Source organism: Salmo trutta, chromosome 25, assembly GCF_901001165.1.
Source record: "Salmo trutta chromosome 25, fSalTru1.1, whole genome shotgun sequence".
NCBI classification, from domain to species: domain Eukaryota; kingdom Metazoa; phylum Chordata; class Actinopteri; order Salmoniformes; family Salmonidae; genus Salmo; species Salmo trutta.
The window spans coordinates 17,422,384-17,442,291 of NC_042981.1; the positions used below are offsets into that span (position 1 = coordinate 17,422,384).

Below are 19,908 nucleotides of genomic sequence, written 5' to 3' on the forward strand. Positions count from 1 at the left end.
CAGACAAGAAACAGAAACACCCACATGTTGTCATTATTAGTGCGTACCGTCACTTTATCTTAGTAGGATTATTTTTATTTATTTGTACTTTTTACCCCTTTTTCGTGATATCCGAATGGTAGTTACAGTCTGGTCCCATCGCTGCAACTGCCGTATGGACTTGGGAGAGGTGAAGGTCGAGAACCATGCGTCCTCCAAAACACGACCCTGCCAAGCCGCACTGCTTCTTGACACACTGCTCGCTTAACCCGGAAGCCAGCCGCACCAATGTGTCAGAAGAAACACCGTCCAGCTGACGACCAAAGTCAGCTTGCATGCGACCGGCCTGCCACAAGGAGTCACTAGAGCGCGATGGGACAAGGCCATCCAAAGCCTCTCCTAACCCGGACGACGCTGGGCCAATTGTGTGCCGCCTCATGAATCTCCCATTCGCGGCCAGCTCCGACACAGCTGGGTCTGTATTGATGCCTCACCACTGCAATGCAGTGCCTTAGACCGTTGCACCACTCGGGAGGCCATAGTAGGATTCTTACCGCATTAATATTTCTATTAGTCACTAAAGCCAGCACAGATCTAGGACAAGTGCCATAAAAATAATTGTATGACTTTGTATAGTTTAATTTCATGGTACAATAGGTGTTCATTTTAACTGTTTAACCTCTATGATGGAATGACAACAGAGTAAAGACAATGTCATCATCGGACACAGATCCCTAACCAGGGAGCTCAAATGCTGCTGCTAGGTTGACACAGGGAAAAGGTCTGTGGTTAGTCATATCCTATGTGGGGAATATTCATTAGTGCAAACTGTAGCAAAACATTTTGGACTGTAGCAAAATGGAAAAGGATAACAAGTACTTCTTATGGACAAATTCAGGTAGGTCCCTCTCCGTTTCGGCCTGTTTGCTTCCTAGTGAATACACACACCCCTGTTCAATCAGTGAGGGAAACATTAGTTCACCTCTAACCACAGCATTTTCATTCACATCTAAACTTTGCTTGGCATCCATGATTGCATGTCTACAGTATTTGCATGTCTACAGTATTTGTTTTGTCATATCATTTGAATGGCTGTCATCATATTATGTAGAGAGGCAGTCAATACATATATTATACAGACATTTTCAAAGCTGAAAGAGATACAGCACACATACACACTATTGTCATAATTGTAGACTGTTGAAGAAAAATACATATCTGTGTTCACTTCATTCTCCAACACAACTTAGGTTTGAATTGCCATAGCAATACAGGTCAATCAATGTAAACTACCATGTACTGAAATGTTTTTTTTTTTTTTTTTTAAGACTAATTGAACTGCACAGAGCAGTGTGTCCACAGAACAATAGAACCACTGCACTGATGTTCTTGAAATGGCATTGCACATATCATACTGTTTAATGTTGTCCAGCCAGCAATCAGAACTTTGTTATTAAGTTAACATTATAATGGTCATAATCTTAGCACTGTATTATGGTCACTGACTACATTAAAAGGGCTGCATAGAGATCCACATAGCCAGCAGTCAGTTAGCAGCATCACTTTATCGTTACTAGCGTAATCCTCTGTGTTCATGTTAAGTTACCCTACATAAATATCCTGGGTTGCTGCGTGTGATAGAATGTATGTCAAAATAAGTTCTGCTCCAAAGAGACACTCATCAGAATAGTGGTTTATGAAATGGATGCATGCATCGAATTTCAATCAAATGCAATTAAAATTGAATTGACAGTATAATATTGGATCAGTCAATCGTGGGAAGGTGGTTCAGAAAGTTAACACTACAAATCAAATAATTTATGCAACAACAACAAAAACATCTGGTATGGAGGACATTGTCCTGCTTCAGCTTGGCTTTGCTCGGGCTGTTTAGCACTTTCATACTGCATTTGTGCCTGTGAGGATACTGTAAAATGTTAGCCTGGCCATTTATTTTGTAAACTGTAAAAATACAAATATTAGGTGCAGTTAACACATTATTTTCTAATGGCAGTGAATGAATAAAACCAAAATGTGTTGTATTCATTGCTTAATTTGTCGTTGTCTATAACATATGTGAGGGTATGATAGCATACTGTATGCATGTATTCTGCATTTAGCGTTTTCTGTCTGACTGACTGCAATATTCATGAATGATACCAATTGAGTATGTACAGTACCAGTCAAAAGTTTGGACACACCTACACATTCCAGGGTTTTTCTTTATTGTTACTATTTTCTACATTGTTGAATAATAGTGATGACATCAAAACTATGAAATAACACATATGGAATCATGTAGTAAGCAAAAAAGTGTTAAACAAATCAAAATATATTTTAGATTCTTCAAAGTAGCCACTCTTTGCCTTGATGACAAAGGTTACTACGTGATTCCATGTGTCGTTTAATCGTTTTGATGTCTTCACTATTATTCTACATGAGTAGGCGTGTCCAAACTTCTGACTGGAACTGAAGGTCCATCCTTTACATAAATAAAGTCATTCTTGAAATGGGGTCTCTGTGCTTTTCCACGTATTGTAGCTAGCGCCCCCTGGCATACAGCCGCAATGCTGTCAGCCGGTGAATAGAGAATACAGTAGGACGTTGCGTAGCCTCGTGATGCATACGACGGAGAGCCAACTCGGTTACCTCGACCGCTCTCCATTTCGCCTGAATTTATGTATTGCATTACTGTCCACTTTGACCTTTATGGCTCGGTAAAAATAACTGGGAATTAAGTATTATATTCCCCTTAGGTTGGATTGTACCTTTACGCACTATTGTATTTAATCGACCGTCATTTTATTTTTCGTCATCTGAAAGACGGTGAGTGTGTATCTACTATGTTTGTGTTGTAAACCGAGCAACCTAGTTTTTCCTACGTGTTATGACTGACAGAAGTGTTGCGGCCTTGGGCTCTCTTGGAACTGAATCCTCGCGGATTTCGTGTTGATGGTCAGGCCATGCATTATAACATTGTATTGCAAACATGTTTTGAACTCTTCTGTATTATTCAATCCTCAAAATATACATGTTGGTAATTATTGGAGCAGTTTCATTGTTTAATTTTAGGCTACTAACTACTGTTAATCTGACTCGGTAGGATGAGCTAGGTACGCTAACGTTAATTTAGCTGTCTAGTGATGTACAGATAAACCAAAATAGCACGCAAATGTTGGCGTCCTCCTATACAGTCTGCTGTGTTTGATTATATTATGTCGTTGAGCATGAAGTAGTAGTTATTGAATTAATTGACTTTTGTATTAGCTAACAAATAACCGGTTAAATGCTAACGTTCGTTTAGCTAAATATAGTTAACGTTAGTCATCTAACAGTACGCTAACTACAGCAGGTAATACGTAATTTGTCTTCGTGGACAGATGGCTAACGTTGTTATGTTGATACAACTGGGCTAGTTAGCCAGTACCTAGCTAAGTGTAGCCGAGCCTTATAGCAAACGTTAGGTTGTTTACGCTAGCTAGCTATGCAGTATAATTTGTTTTGTAAAATTGTTATGCTGCCACTTAACGTTAACTAGCAGTTATTTCACAACAACTGTAATGTCAGAAAATTACGTTTGCTAAACTTCTCTGCGGTAAAAGCGAACCAAGTCATGATGGAATTAAGTAGCTACTGTAGCTAGTTAGTTAGGTCTATATAAAGACCTGTTCACTTGAATATGTTTGCTGTACTTTCTGGTGTTACTAACAATAATGGATTTGTGACTTGTTTTTGTAAGGAGATGGGCTGTCTGCACATTATTAGTGTGTCTCTATTGTCAGTTAGACTGTAGATGTAAGATAAGTTACCTAGTACTGGGCTATCCTTTCTGGACATTCAGTTGGTGGCTCAAAAGAAATGGAACTAATTCCTACACAAGTACTAGAAACTTCTGGGAGACAATTCGGTGGGAGTCAGTAGTTGCCAGTCGTAGAAACCGCAAATGTTCTCTGGCAATTTGTGATTAATCTGTTGATAAGAGGATCTACCCCAAGCATCTTATCCTATAGCCATCCAGGCTCTAACAAAGGACACTGTTTTACTGTTTCAAGTCCTAATGAACATAGTCCAACCCCCAACTGAAAATAGTTGAACTCAGTATTGTGTGGAGATGATACCTCCAGTCTGCAGCCTGACTCCTGACCCACACTAAATCCTGGCAGCACTTCACCCCTGTCCTCTGTGGACGACTCCAATAGCTCCCTGTCTCCCAATGCATTGATAAGATCCTCCTTCTGACCTACAAAGCCCTTCACCATCTTGCCTTGCTCCTAGGCTCTGAAACTCCCTCCCTCCAGCCATTTGTAACTCTTGAGTCCATCACTATCTTTCAGTCCCTCCTAAAGTGCCCCCCACCCACATACAAGCAAAGAAATACACTACAAAGACACTCCTCTCTTCACCATACCGAGCAGTACCTACCCCTTACCCTAAAACTGGTTCGTATCCCAATCCTACCCCTTACCCTAAACCGGGTTTGTATCCCAACCGCAATCCCGCCCCTTACCCTAAACCGGGTTTGTATCCCAACCGCAATCCCGCCCCTTACCCTAAACCGGGTTCGTATCCCAACCCTCCCCTTACCCTAAACCCAGTTCGTATCCCAACCCTCCCCTTACCCTAAACCCGGTTCGTATCCCAACCCTCCCCTTACCCTAAACCGGGTTCGTATCCCAACCCTCCCCTTACCCTAAACCGGGTTCGTATCCCAACCCTCCCCTTACCCTAAACCGGGTTCGTATCCCAACCCTCCCCTTACCCTAAACCGGGTTCGTATCCCAACCCTCCCCTTACCCTAAACCGGGTTCGTATCCCAACCCTCCCCTTACCCTAAACCGGGTTCGTATCCCAACCCTCCCCTTACCCTAAACCGGGTTCGTATCCCAACCCTCCCCTTACCCTAAACCGGGTTCGTATCCCAACCCTCCCCTTACCCTAAACCGGGTTCGTATCCCAACCCTCCCCTTACCCTAAACCCGGTTCGTATCCCAATCCCGCCCCTTACCCTAAACCCGGTTCGTATCCCAACCCTCCCCTTACCCTAAACCCGGTTCGTATCCCAACCCTCCCCTTACCCTAAACCCGGTTCGTATCCTACCCTCCCCTTACCCTAAACCCGGTTCGTATCCCTACCCTCCCCTTACCCTAAACCCGGTTCGTATCCCAACCCTCCCCTTACCCTAAACCCGGTTCGTATCCCAACCCTCCCCTTACCCTAAACCCGGTTCGTATCCCTCCCCTTACCCTAAACCCGGTTCGTATCCCTCCCCTTACCCTAAACCCGGTTCGTATCCCTCCCCTCCCCTTACCCTAAACCCGGTTCGTATCCCAACCCTCCCCTTACCCTAAACCCGGTTCGTATCCCAACCCTACCCTTACCCTAAACCGGGTTCGTATCCCAACCCTCCCCTTACCCTAAACCCGGTTCGTATCCCAACCCTCCCCTTACCCTAAACCGGGTTCGTATCCCAACCCTCCCCTTACCCTAAACCGGGTTCGTATCCCAACCCTCCCCTTACCCTAAACCGGGTTCGTATCCCAACCCTCCCCTTACCCTAAACCGGGTTCGTATCCCAACCCTCCCCTTACCCTAAACCGGGTTCGTATCCCAACCCTCCCCTTACCCTAAACCCGGTTCGTATCCCAATCCCGCCCCTTACCCTAAACCCGGTTCGTATCCCAACCCTCCCCTTACCCTAAACCCGGTTCGTATCCCAACCCTCCCCTTACCCTAAACCCGGTTCGTATCCTACCCTCCCCCTAAACCCGGTTCGTATCCCTACCCTCCCCTTACCCTAAACCCGGTTCGTATCCCAACCCTCCCCTTACCCTAAACCCGGTTCGTATCCCAACCCTCCCCTTACCCTAAACCCGGTTCGTATCCCAACCCTCCCCTTACCCTAAACCCGGTTCGTATCCCAACCCTCCCCTTACCCTAAACCCGGTTCGTATCCCAACCCTCCCCTTACCCTAAACCCGGTTCGTATCCCAACCCTCCCCTTACCCTAAACCCGGTTCGTATCCCTCCCCTTACCCTAAACCCGGTTCGTATCCCTCCCCTTACCCTAAACCCGGTTCGTATCCCTCCCCTTACCCTAAACCCGGTTCGTATCCCTCCCCTTACCCTAAACCCGGTTCGTATCCCAACCCTCCCCTTACCCTAAACCCGGTTCGTATCCCAACCCTCCCCTTACCCTAAACCCGGTTCGTATCCCTCCCCTTACCCTAAACCCGGTTCGTATCCCTCCCCTTACCCTAAACCCGGTTCGTATCCCTCCCCTTACCCTAAACCCGGTTCGTATCCCTCCCCTTACCCTAAACCCGGTTCGTATCCCAACCCTCCCCTTACCCTAAACCGGGTTCGTATCCCAACCCTCCCCTTACCCTAAACCGGGTTCGTATCCCAACCCTCCCCTTACCCTAAACCCGGTTCGTATCCCAACCCTCCCCTTACCCTAAACCCGGTTCGTATCCCAACCCTCCCCTTACCCTAAACCCGGTTCGTATCCCAACCCTACCCTTACCCTAAACCGGGTTCGTATCCCAACCCTCCCCTTACCCTAAACCCGGTTCGTATCCCAACCCTCCCCTTACCCTAAACCCGGTTCGTATCCCAACCCTACCCTTACCCTAAACCGGGTTCGTATCCCAACCCTCCCCTTACCCTAAACCGGGTTCGTATCCCAACCCTCCCCTTACCCTAAACCGGGTTCGTATCCCAACCCTCCCCTTACCCTAAACCCGGTTCGTATCCCAACCCTCCCCTTACCCTAAACCCGGTTCGTATCCCAATCCCGCCCCTTACCCTAAACCCGGTTCGTATCCCAACCCTCCCCTTACCCTAAACCCGGTTCGTATCCCAACCCTCCCCTTACCCTAAACCCGGTTCGTATCCCAACCCTCCCCTTACCCTAAACCCGGTTCGTATCCCAACCCTCCCCTTACCCTAAACCCGGTTCGTATCCCTCCCCTTACCCTAAACCCGGTTCGTATCCCTCCCCTTACCCTAAACCCGGTTCGTATCCCTCCCCTTACCCTAAACCCGGTTCGTATCCCTCCCCTTACCCTAAACCGGGTTCGTATCCCAACCCTCCCCTTACCCTAAACCCGGTTCGTATCCCAACCCTCCCCTTACCCTAAACCGGGTTCGTATCCCAACCCTCCCCTTACCCTAAACCGGGTTCGTATCCCAACCCTCCCCTTACCCTAAACCCGGTTCGTATCCCAACCCTCCCCTTACCCTAAACCCGGTTCGTATCCCAACCCTACCCTTACCCTAAACCCGGTTCGTATCCCAACCCTCCCCTTACCCTAAACCCGGTTCGTATCCCAACCCTCCCCATACACTGATACATCACACTCTTTCCTATTTTTGAGCCCAACCCTCTTTTTATTCATGTTTTTGTTTAGTCTGATGTTTATTTTGACTCCTGATTTATTTATTTTATTCTTGATTTCTATGTTGTAAAGTGACTTTGGGTCCTTGAAGTCCCATTTTTGTATTATTATTGTTACATACAGTACCCAGAGAACAGGTTTTGGGCCTCACTTATTTTCCTGAGAGGAAAAGTTACTGTTTCTTGGTTCTTTATAGCAAATACCATGTTTCAGATGTCACGTGAACTAGCTACAAACCTTTGTTGCTCTGATTTGCCCAACGTAATCCCATTGGCAACTGCAAGATGAGCCAGTCATGATTAAACTAAACGCCAGCTTTCGCTCTCTCCCTCTCTCCCCCCCTCCTCTACCTCTCTCCCCCCTCCTCTACCTCTCTCCCCCCTCCTCTACCTCTCTCCCCCCTCCTCTACCTCTCTCCCCCCTCCTCTACCTCTCTCCCCCCTCCTCTACCTCTCTCCCCCCTCCTCTACCTCTCTCCCCCCCTCCTCTACCTCTCTCCCCCCCTCCTCTACCTCTCTCTCCCCCTCCTCTACCTCTCTCCCCCCTCCTCTACCTCTCTCTCCCCCTCCTCTACCTCTCTCTCCCCCCTCCTCTACCTCTCTCTCCCCCCTCCTCTACCTCTCTCTCCCCCCTCCTCTACCTCTCTCTCCCCCTCCTCTACCTCTCTCCCCCCTCCTCTACCTCTCTCTCCCCCTCCTCTACCTCTCTCCCTCTACCTCTCTCCCCCCTCCTCTACCTCTCTCCCCCCTCCTCTAACTCTCTCTCTCCCCCCTCCTCTACCTCTCTCTCCCCCCTCCTCTACCTCTCTCTCCCCCTCCTCTACCTCTCTCCCCCCTCCTCTACCTCTCTCTCCCCCCTCCTCTACCTCTCTCTCCCCCTCCTCTACCTCTCTCTCCCCCTCCTCTACTTCTCTCTCCCCCTCCTCTACCTCTCTCTCCCCCTCCTCTACTTCTCTCTCCCCCTCCTCTACTTCTCTCTCTCCCTCTCTCTCCCTCTCCTCTACCTCTCTCTCCTCTACCTCTCCCCCCCATCCTCTCCACCTCTCCCCCCATCCTCTCTCTCTTTCTCTCTCCACCCCAGGTGAAGGAAGACTACATGACACACAGGAGGGAGCAGTGATTGGACCTGTCTGTGTTTTCTCCATCCGGCGGATGAGTCCCCAGCTCAGCCCACAGCAGTGATTGGGCTAGGTGCCAGATAGGGAGCTGTAGCAGGGGGGTAATCATGGCGGACGTGGACCCAGACACCTTGCTGGAGTGGCTCCAGATGGGCCAGGGAGATGAGAGGGACATGCAGCTGATTGCCCTGGAGCAGCTCTGCATGTTATTGCTCATGTCTGACAACGTGGACCGCTGCTTCGAGACGTGAGTCACCAACACACACTGTCAACTGTCTATCTCACAAACATCTCAAGCATTAGTCATACTGTTGACAGGACAATGTCGCGCTTATACAAACTGCCTATAATGACGGCACAAGCCTTTTTATGTGGTTACTGGTGAGTCGTTCGGGGATGCTTATGTTTATATAGCTAGTCCTCTCTTGCAAAATAGATTTTATCTCATTGATAATAACCTGTATAAATAAAGGTTATATATGCCCTCCTCTGTCCCCCAGGTGTCCCCCACGCACCTTCCTCCCCGCCCTGTGTAAGATTTTCTTGGACGAAAGCGCCCCGGACAACGTGCTGGAGGTGACGGCCCGCGCCATCACATACTACCTGGACGTGTCGGCTGAGTGCACCCGCAGGATCGTGGGCGTGGATGGGGCCATCAAGGCTCTCTGTAACCGCCTAGTGGTGGTGGAGCTCAACAACAGGACCAGCAGAGACCTGGCCGAGCAGTGTGTCAAGGTACGCTTTTATTTAGAATTTGAGCTTGAAACATTATCCTATTAAACACTGTGGGAGCATTACACCAGTGTGGGGAATTCGTTTTTGTTGTACTTTATAAAAACAATTCCTTCGCTTTTTTATTTTTATGTGATCGACTGTTTGCTTCAGGGCATAACCAAGGCATAAAATGAACACCTGCCAAATGCGGGTCGATTTAGGTATTGGTGGGTAACAATTAGAGGTCGGCCGATTATGATTTTTCGCCACCGATTTTATTGGAGGACCAAAAAAAGCCGATATCGATTAATCTGCCGATTTTTTTTATTTATTTATATATATATATATATATATATGACAATTACAACAATACTGAATGAACACTTTTATTTTAACATAATATAATACATCAATAAAATCAATTTACCGTAAAGTCCGGACTATAAGCCGCAACTTTTTTCCCACGCTTTGAACCTCGCGGCTTAAACAATGACGCGGCTAGTATATGGATTTTTCCCGCTTTCAATTTTTTTTTTCCAAAAAAACACATTCTGTGACGTGCTCAGTTTTTTGGCGGCATGAAGCTTTCATTAAACCAATGAAATTGCCGAACGGGTTAAGGTCAAACAACTTTTTTGTTTACGGTTTAGATTAAATCGAGCGCTCTCAAACTTCCCATCATTCTGATTTACGGTAGTCATTTTGTCACCCTCATCATGGCAAAGACACGGAGAAATGTATATGATGCAGCTTTCAAGTTGAAGACAATTGATCTGGCTGTTGGAAAAGGAAATAGAGCTGCTGCACAGGAGCTTGGTCTTAATGAGTCGATGATAAGACGTTGGAAACAGCAGCGTGAGGAATTGACTCAGTGCAAAAAGACAACTACCTAAAGCTTACTGCTAATTTTTTATTTTTTGTTACAAGCCGTGTTTCGTTAAAGCCTATTTATTTTTGTTACAAGCCGTGTTTCGTTAAAGCCTGTGTAAAGTTAATTTGTTTCAATGTACCGGTAGGCACCTGCGGCTTATAGACATGTGCGGCTTATTTATGTTCAAAGTAAAATATATTTTTTAATTCAGTGGGTGCGGCTTAAATTCAGGTGCGCTTAATAGTCTGGAAACTACGGTAGTCTCAAGTAAATAATGAAACATGTTCAATTTGGTTTAAATAATGCAAAAACAAAGTGTTGGAGAGGAAAGTAAAAGTGCAATATGTGCCATGTAAAAAAGCTAACGTTTAAGTTCCTTGCTCAGAAAATGAGAACATATGAAAGCTGGTGGTTCCTTTTAATATGAGTCTTCAATATTCCCAGGTAAGAAGTTTTAGGTTGTAGTTATTATCGGACTATTTCTCTCTCTACCATTTTGTATTTCATATACCTTTGACTATTGGATGTTCTAATAGGTACTTTAGTATTGCCAGCCTAATCTCGGGAGTTGATAGGCTTGAAGTCATAAACAGCGCAGTGCTTGAAGCATTGCAAAGAGCTGCTGGCAAACGCAGTAAAGTGCTGTTTGAATGAATGCTTACGAGCCTGCTGCTGCCTACCACCACTCAGTCAGACTGCTCTATCAAATATCAAATCATAGACTTAATTATAATATAATAAACACACAGAAATACGAGCCTTAGGTCATTAATATGGTTAAATCCGGAAACTATCATTTCGAAAACAAAAAGTTTATTCTTTCAGTGAAATACGGAACCGTTCCGCATTTTATCTAACGGGTGGCATCCATAAGTCTAAATATTCCTGTTACATTGCAAAACCTTCAATGTTATGTCATAATTACGTAAAATTCTGGCAAATTAGTTTGCAACGAGCCAGGCAGCCCAAACTGTTGCATATACCCTGACTGGGTGCAATGAACGCAAGAGAAGTGACACAATTTCCCTAGTTTAATATTGCCTGCTAACCTGGATTTATTTTAACTAAATATGCAGGTTTAAAAAAATGTACTTCTGTGTATGGATTTTAAGAAAGGCATTCATGTTTATGGTTAGGTACATTTGTGCAACGATTGTGCTTTTTTCCGCAATTGCGCTTTTGTTAAATCATCCCCCGTTTGGCGAAGTTGGCTGTCTTTGTTAGGAAGAAATGGTCTTCACACAGTTCGCAACGAGCCAGGCGGCCCAAACTGCTGCATATACCCTGACTCTGTTGCACAGAACGCAAGAGAAGTGACACAATTTCCCTAGTTAAAAGAAATTCATGTTAGCGGGCAATATTAACTAAATATGCAGGTTTACTTGTGTATTGATTTTAAGAAAGGCGTTGATGTTTATGCACCTCTGGTAAGAATGTCTACTTCACCAGTCACGTTGGCAGGTGGTCAATTTTCAGGGCTCTACAGTGCGAGCATTACATTACATTTGTGAATAAAACATTGTCACAAGTCAAATATGTGCGCGTTGCGATTTCTAGCATAAAAATGCTGAAGTAGCTGTTTTCAAAGTATTTCTGTTTTGTTTCATAGTTGCTAATCGCACCAAGAAATACGAATACTATATCCCACCTCGCGCAGTTTTGCGCACTGTGAGTGAAGTGCTGATAGATCATTTTTTGGAGGCACAGGCATCAATGTTGGTCTAATTTACTCATGAACCACAATTCAATGCAAACTGTAGTCACGTGTCAAACTCCGGTGGCGCGGTGTCATTTAATCAACATGGCTGGATTTTCGGGCATGTGAGATAAAATTATGATGCTGGCTTGCAAAAAATAAATCTGTATAGATCACATTGATTTTAGTGTTGGCATAGTCTCATAGTGAGGAGCCTATAAAACGTTGTTAGCTTTATAAACAGATTTTTGGGAATTCTGACATTTTAATGGAATAAATTACCAAACTATAAAACTAGCTAGCCAGCTATAAGTAACTGTAGCTAGCTAGCTACCTGACAGGAGTGCTAACTAGCTACGTTAGCTTGCTAGGCACAATAATAGCTTTAGATTGTTTTTTTTTTTTAAGCTCAATTTCAAGATTTCCACCAAGAACGTTGCCTCTCCGATCATCACTCTCCCTCGCTTGGGCAAGGGACATTTAAGGTACACTCGGATGTGACGATGTAATACGTCATTCAAGGATTGAGGGTTTAGGGCCGAGGGCTGTCTACTTTTAATTTGGACTGCAGCCCTCGGCCCTAAACCCTCAATCCTTGAATGACGTATTACATCGTCACATCCGAGTGTACCTACTACATTCCAAATCTCACACACAAACACACACTTGACGTGACTCCAGTGGCCCCGTTACCACGGTAATCTCCTACTCTTAAAGGGGAAGCTGAAAATGTTGTCAAATGGGATATTTTGCTTAAAAGAAAATATGAAATTTAAATTTAGCAATATACCACATTACTTATACATTTATTGTTTTAGAAACATTACAAAACATGGTCCTTTTTTTTAATTTATTTTTTATTTTTATGTAATTATGGCAACAACAAAAAATATTTTGGCTGGTAGATTTTTTTTTTCTTCATCTACCTGCCACAGTGGCTGGTGGAAGAAAAATAAAATGTTACGCCCTGCAAGAGAATGTTCTCTTTCTTTACCTGGAACCTTTTATTCAAATCACAAGATGCGTATGAGGAGTTTATTCAAATTAGGTCTTGAATATGTAGGTCATATTTCACAACAAATATATCTTGTTTAGGAAGGGCTTATGTATGTGGTAGAATATTACAGAACATGCTCATACTCAAAAGTAGTCAGGTGCAGAGTCCTCGTTGTGAAATCCATAGAAAAAAGATGGGCCGCGCATCATAAATAATCAATTATGAATATATTCTTCTGCTGACTATTTGTGGTGTCATTTGTCAGGTGCTGGAGCTGATCTGTACCAGGGAGTCTGGTGCAGTGTTTGAGGCTGGGGGTCTGAACTGTGTGCTTAGCTTCATCCGGGACAGCGGTCATCTGGTCCATAAGGACACCCTGCACTCTGCCATGTCTGTGGTGTCTCGCCTGTGCAGCAAGATGGAGCCCCAGGACTCCTCTCTGGAGACTTGTGTGGAGTCCCTCTCCAGTCTGCTCAAACACGAAGACCACCAGGTGAATGGGACACCCACTCAGGGGTCATTGGTTGGGGGGGTGGTCATCCATGCACATTGGTGGTGGATGAATGCGTTTTCCCCATTTCTATATAAAGTGCTTTGAACTACTGGAAAAGTGGTATATAAATCCAAACAGTTATATAAATTGGAAAGAAGCTTGACGGTCTGGTTGCAAATGATTACATTGTTATTGATAAAAATGCAACCCATTGATTGACAGGTGTCTGATGGTGCTCTGCGCTGCTTTGCCTCCCTGGCGGACCGGTTCACCCGTCGAGGGGTGGACCCCGCGCCACTGGCCAAGCACGGTCTGACAGAGGAGCTGCTCTCCCGGATGGCGGCGGCAGGGGGCACGGTCTCCGGCCCCTCCTCCACCTGTAAGCCAGGCCGGACCTCCACTGGGGCCCAACCCACCGCTGCCGACTCCAAACTCTCCAACCAGGTGTCCACCATCGTTAGCCTGCTGTCCACGCTGTGCAGAGGCTCTCCCCTCGTCACTCATGTAAGGACATTTTACATTTAGTCTTGTTTAAAAAAAACTAAAAAACATTTACTCATCAAATTGCCCATTGTTGGGAGAAAATACTTTTCTCTATGTTAGTCTTTAAGGACCAGCTCACATCTCAGACTACTCCCTGAGAAGAGTTTTATTAGGCTTTTTTTTTTTTAAATTAGGCTTTTATTTTAAGTCCTCAGCCTTGTCAAATTATTGCAGTTTGATTTGTGGTAGCTGTATTTGGTGTTATGAGCACTCTGGGACACATTTCTGTATTAGTAAGAATTCCTAATGTATTCCATAGCAATTTTATTGGCACAGAATGTTTAATATATGAACTGCAATATCTTGAAAGCTAACAATAGTAAAAATAACATAAAACGTTGAAAGGATCTTATTTCAGAATATATTAGTGAGGCGAACTGTATTGTAATGAGAGCTATTCTGAAGTGACACTATGACTAGTATAAAGAATAATGGGATAATAATAGAAGTGGTGTTTTTGTTTTGTCTCTCTGTGTGTGTATTTCCTATATGTGTGTGTGTGTGTCTAGGATCTGCTACGCTCTGCGCTGCCTGACTCCATGGAGAGTGCCATGCAGGGGGATGAGCGATGTGTTCTGGACACCATGCGTCTGGTGGACCTGCTGCTGGTCCTGCTGTTCGAGGGCCGCAAAGCTCTGCCCAAATCCACCGCTGGCTCAACAGGACGCATCCCGGGCCTGCGACGGCTGGACAGCTCCGGGGAGCGTTCCCACCGACAGCTCATCGACTGTATCCGCAGCAAAGACACAGACGCTCTCATTGATGCCATCGACACCGGAGGTGGGTGGGTGGATAGTATGGGGTCAAAAGTAATGCACTGTAAAGGGAATAGGGCACCATTTGGGACCCAGATATATCCTGTATGTTGGTCTGTCAGGAGGCTAGGGTACATGATGATGTGGCAGAGGAAGTTTGTCCAATCTGGTGTAATGGTGCCTTTTTTCCTAATTCATTTCAGCCGTTTGTTTTGCAAAAAGGTAAATATGTCATGTTTATGAAAAAGTGTCCGCTGTTATTGCGCACGCTTATTCAATTGCTTAAAATGGTTCCTGTGTTGCAGCTTTTGAAGTGAATTTCATGGATGACGTCGGGCAGACTCTTTTGAACTGGGCCTCTGCGTTTGGCACACAGGAAATGGTAAGCTATTTTAGACTGAGTCTCGTATCCCTCCATCTCTTTACAGAGATTAACCATTAGGCGTGCGAACAGAACAGAATGGCTCATTGTGCCAGGGGAATTAAAGATATATTTTGGAAATGAGGCACTCTTTATCTAGTTCCCCGGAGTCAGATGAACTCATGGATACCATTTATGTCTCTGCGCGCAGTTGAAGGAAGTTGTTAACTAGCGCTAGAACAATTGCTTACTAGCGTTAGCGCAATGCAGATACCCATATACAGCGCCTTCAGAAAGTATTCAGACCCCTCGACTTATTCCACATTTTGTTACGTTACAGCTTTATTCTAAAATTGATTAAATCGTTTTTTCCCCCCTCGTCAATCTACACACAATACCCCACAATGACCTCATAATACCCCATAATGACAAAGAAAAACAGCTTTTTAGACATTTTAGCAAATGTATAAATAAAATAAAAAAACGGAAATGCCACATTTCCATAAGTATTCAGACCCTTTACTCAGTACTTTGTTGAACCACCTTTGGCAGTGATTACAGCATCGAGTCTTCTTGGGTATGACGTTACAAGCTTGGCACACCTGTATTTGGGGAATTTCTCCAATTCTTCTCTGCAGATGCTTTCAGGTTGGATGGGGAGCTGTGCTGCACAGGTCTCCAATTTCAGGTCTCCAGAGATGTTTGATCGGGTTCAAGTCCGGGCTCTGGCTGTTTTCTTGGCTGTGTGCTTAGGATGTTGTCCTGTTGGAAGAAGAACCTTCACCCCAATCTGAGGTCCTGAGCGCTCTGGAGCAGGTTTTCATCAAGGATCTCTCTGTACTTTGCTCCGTTCATCTTTGCCTCGATTCTGACTAGTCTCCCAGTTCTTGCCGCTGAAAAACATCCTCACGGCATGATGCTGCCGCCAACATGCTTCACCATAGGGATGGTGCAAGGTTTCCTCCAGACGTGACGCTTGGCATTCAGGCCAAAGAGTTCAATCTTGGTTTCATCAGACCAGAGAATCTTGTTTCTTTAGGTGCCTTTTGGCAAACTCCAAGCGGGCTGTCATGTGCCTTTTACTGAGGAGTCTATTCAGTCTGGCCACTCTACCATAAAGACTTGATTGGTGGAGTGCTGCAGAGATGGTTGTCATTCTGGAAGGTTCTCCCATCTCCACAGAGGAACTCTGGAGCTCTGTCAGAGTGACTTTCCGAAGGTACTTTGTCAGAATACTTTCCAAAGGTACTTTGTCATTGCAGTAATGCTAGTTAGCATTGGCTCAGTAAACTACCTCTAACTTCCTTTATACTGGACACAGAGACACACAAATTGTATCCATGACTTAATCTGACTCCGGGGAAGTAGATAAAGGGCCTCATTGACAAAATCCCAAAGTATCATTTTAAGGACAGCATCTCTTCCCTGTTGTTCTGCGATAATGGGCTCAGTGCTCAAGGTTCTGTCAATAGGTGTCCATAGCAACAAACTGTGGACACCTCCGTCTGCAGCCTAATGTAGACGGATTACTATGGTTTGGTTAAATAATGGCTTGTCACCTCGAAACCAGACCACGACACAGTTGTATTCATTCGGCACCAAACAGAAGAAAATGGACTGAAACAAGGAGAGTCCAATAATAAACGTCTGTTCCAAAATGTTGTAAAAAGTTGTTCTTTGCGTGCCTTCATTATCAAGACCCTGTTGAATAACCCCTGTTTGTTGTGGTTGATGTCCCAGGTTGAGTTCCTGTGTGAGAGAGGTGCTGATGTCAACAGAGGTCAGAGGTCCTCCTCCCTCCACTACGCTGCCTGTTTTGGACGGCCTCAAGTAGCAAAGGTCTCTTTAACCTTGAGAGGAAATCTTTTGTAACGCTCGAACACCAACATCCCTTGATAAAGGCCCAGCAGCTGGACTGTTGGCTGCTGGTGTATATTGAATTCAATGAACGTAAAGAAAACATAGGATAAAGTTTTTGCGTGTGCACCCTATCCTCCTCTATATGATGTTTGGAAATACAGGCAGACCTATGTAAGTTCCCCTAGTAAGCATCATTTTTCTATGTGTCTATAGACTCTGCTGCGACATGGAGCCAACCCTGACCTCCGAGATGAAGATGGGAAAACTCCCCTGGACAAAGCAAGGGAGCGTGGCCACAGTGAGGTGGTAGCCATCCTCCAGTCTCCTGGTGAGTTCTAACAATATATGAACAGCTGTGCTGCCGACTGACTTCCATGAAAATCCTTGGTCGTCAGTGGCTCATGCCCATCAGAGAATAAAGGACAGTGGTTATTTCACAATTTGTTGTGTTCTCTTTTGTTCTGAAGGAGACTGGATGTGCCCCGTTAACAAAGGAGAGGACAAGAAGAAGAAAGACTTGAACGAGGAAGAGGAGGGCAGCGAACCCAAAGGAGACCCTGAGATGGCCCCCATCTACCTGAAGAGGCTGCTACCAGTATTTGCACAAACCTTTCAGCAAACCATGCTACCTTCTATTAGGTAAGCACAACTTTGAGAGTAACTTGACCAAAGGACCTTTGTCTATACTCACAGAGATGTATATATTACTGAGGTCCTGAATGCAATTTTAATTGAATAGGGACAAATACAAATCCATTAACACAGGGTTTCCCAAACTATGGGTCACGTGATTTGAAAATGGGGTTGTGAGAGAAGTTTTGCGGTTGGTTCATAGAACCGTAACCTCCGGTAGCCGCTAGATGCTGTTGTAATAAACAGAGCGGGTTCTTTTTTCTTCCTAAACATGTGGCGCTATCTTTTGAATGGTTTAAGCAACAAAATATTATGACTGAAAGATACTCTCAGGAACACGTACGTACGGTTTCTCTCTACTATGCCCACAAGACCAGGCTCTTAATCAGACTGGGGGGGAAAGAACATCATCAACGATAAGGTTATTTTCTACATAGAAGATCATACAACATTATTGTCTGATGATCTTCTGAACTTCCCAATCCCTTTTCTAAAGCATTTGTCACTTCAAACCATAATGTCTTCAGATTGAAATACTGTCAGACTGAAAAAGTTTGGAAACCCCTGCATTAAAAGTACAATATGCCGAAATCGTGCCTCCATTTCCTGGTTGCTAAAATTCTAATAGTTTGCCTAATTTCAGTTTCTCGTTCAGAGAATCATTGTACTGTCTAAACCGCTGTGAAATATATTTTCAAGAATCAAAAATATTGTAGTTTCAGCTGTTTTGAAGCTGGTGTACAAAAGCAAAAGATGCAAAAACTACACAGATCTGTTCTATCGCATCTTATACTTGCTTTCAATGATCATGACAGATCTATAACTAATTTCTATGGGCATTTGGTTAGGTTGCCCAAGAAGTGACATATTGGTGCTTTAACATGTCGTCCCTCTGTCCCTTACAGGAAAGCTAGCCTGGCTCTGATCAGGAAGATGATCCACTACAGCTGTGAAGTGCTGCTGAAGGAGGTGTGTGACTCTGACGCCGGTCACAACTTGCCCACCGTGCTAGTGGAGATAACCGCCACCGTGCTGGATCAGGAGGTACGGCACTACACAACACTACACAACATCCATCTCTTTGTGTATGTGTGTGTTCAAGATGCTTGATCAGGAGGTGTGCGTGCATTCTCGTGTGTGATCCTCCACTGTTAACAACATCCAACGATAACCTAATGCCTGTTAAAAAGCTATTTTGTTGCACCAGCTCTCTAGTAATCCACAGGCTAAGTTAAATGTGGTTTCTCTTCCTGTACAGGACGATGATGACGGTCACCTGCTGGCACTGCAGATCATCAGAGACCTGGTGGACAAAGGAGGAGATGTCTTCCTGGACCAGTTGGCTAGACTGGGCGTCATCAACAAGGTGTCCACTCTGGCTGGACCCACCTCAGACGATGAGAACGAGGAGGTGTCCAAACCAGAGAAGGTGCAGTAAGAACAACAACATAATGCAGTCCAAATATACACTGATAGAGCTTTGTGATTTCTGTGTAATAAAAAGCGTTCCGCAAAGAAAATATATTTAAATCTATTTAAAATCTCTGGATAAGAGCGTCTGCTACATGACTAAAATGTAAAGTAAATGTCTCTGGTTCCACCAGGAAGACGAGCCACAGGAGGATGCCAAAGAGGTGCAGCAGGGGAAGCCCTACCACTGGCGTGACTGGTCCATTATCAGGGGGAGGGACTGCCTGTACATCTGGAGTGATGCTGCAGCCCTGGAGCTCTCCAATGGCTCCAATGGATGGTTCCGCTTCATCTTGGACGGCAAGCTGGCCACCATGTACTCCAGCGGCAGCCCAGAGGGAGGCTCCGACAGCTCAGGTAGACCTAGCTACATACCTTCTCAATTGACCTGGTATGTTATGACTTGAACTTTCCTCAACTAGGTACTTATTCCTCTCCATCTCCTTATTTGGAATTAAGGCCAGAATGAGCTCCCTCCACTCACATACATGCAGTTGTAACAAGTGAATAACCGTATTATAATGGTGATATCATAACCAACATCAAACTGTTCCAATTCCTCTAATGTACTACCCTCCCAGAAAGTCGTAGTGAGTTTTTGGAGAAGCTGCAGCGTGCCCGGAGCCAGGTGAAGCCTGTGACAGCCAGCCAGCCCATCCTGTCTGCCCTGTGTCCCACCAAGCTGACGGTGGGAAACTGGTCCCTGACCTGCCTGAAGGAGGGAGAGATCGCCATCCACAACTCTGACGGACAGCAGGCCACCATCCTCAAGGAGGACCTGCCCGGCTTCGTGTTCGAGTCCAACAGGGGCACCAAGCACTCCTTCACCGCTGAAACATCACTAGGTCAGTTAGTTTGAACTTCAATGCATATAGATCATATCATTTTGTTGTATTTAAATCTGTAGTTAAATGTGCCTAAATTGTTTACAGATTAATCTCTCATTTTATTATTTATTCATTTATCTCATCTCAGGGTTTCCGTTATGAAAATGTGGCCCCGGACATTTGACTGGCAGAAT

At 45.2% G+C, this 19,908-nt stretch overlaps 1 protein-coding gene across 5 annotated transcripts in view; it reads left to right on the forward strand.

Annotated features, from left to right (window-relative positions):
• Positions 1–2,570: 2,570 nt before the first annotated feature.
• LOC115162094 (E3 ubiquitin-protein ligase HECTD1-like) overlaps positions 2,571–19,908 on the forward strand; it is a 45,315-nt gene continuing 27,977 nt past the window's right edge. For all 5 annotated transcript variants that reach the window (XM_029713054.1, XM_029713057.1, XM_029713055.1 and 2 more), the window contains exons 1-14: positions 2,571–2,805; positions 8,458–8,741; positions 8,995–9,229; positions 13,038–13,265; positions 13,488–13,769; positions 14,318–14,588; positions 14,869–14,945; positions 16,665–16,763; positions 16,998–17,112; positions 17,252–17,423; positions 18,323–18,461; positions 18,676–18,846; positions 19,022–19,244; positions 19,469–19,732. In XM_029713054.1, the coding sequence (XP_029568914.1) occupies positions 8,602–8,741; positions 8,995–9,229; positions 13,038–13,265; positions 13,488–13,769; positions 14,318–14,588; positions 14,869–14,945; positions 16,665–16,763; positions 16,998–17,112; positions 17,252–17,423; positions 18,323–18,461; positions 18,676–18,846; positions 19,022–19,244; positions 19,469–19,732 (2,416 nt within the window). In that variant the 5' untranslated portion in view covers positions 2,571–2,805; positions 8,458–8,601. The remainder of the gene's footprint in view (positions 2,806–8,457; positions 8,742–8,994; positions 9,230–13,037; positions 13,266–13,487; positions 13,770–14,317; positions 14,589–14,868; positions 14,946–16,664; positions 16,764–16,997; positions 17,113–17,251; positions 17,424–18,322; positions 18,462–18,675; positions 18,847–19,021; positions 19,245–19,468; positions 19,733–19,908) is intronic.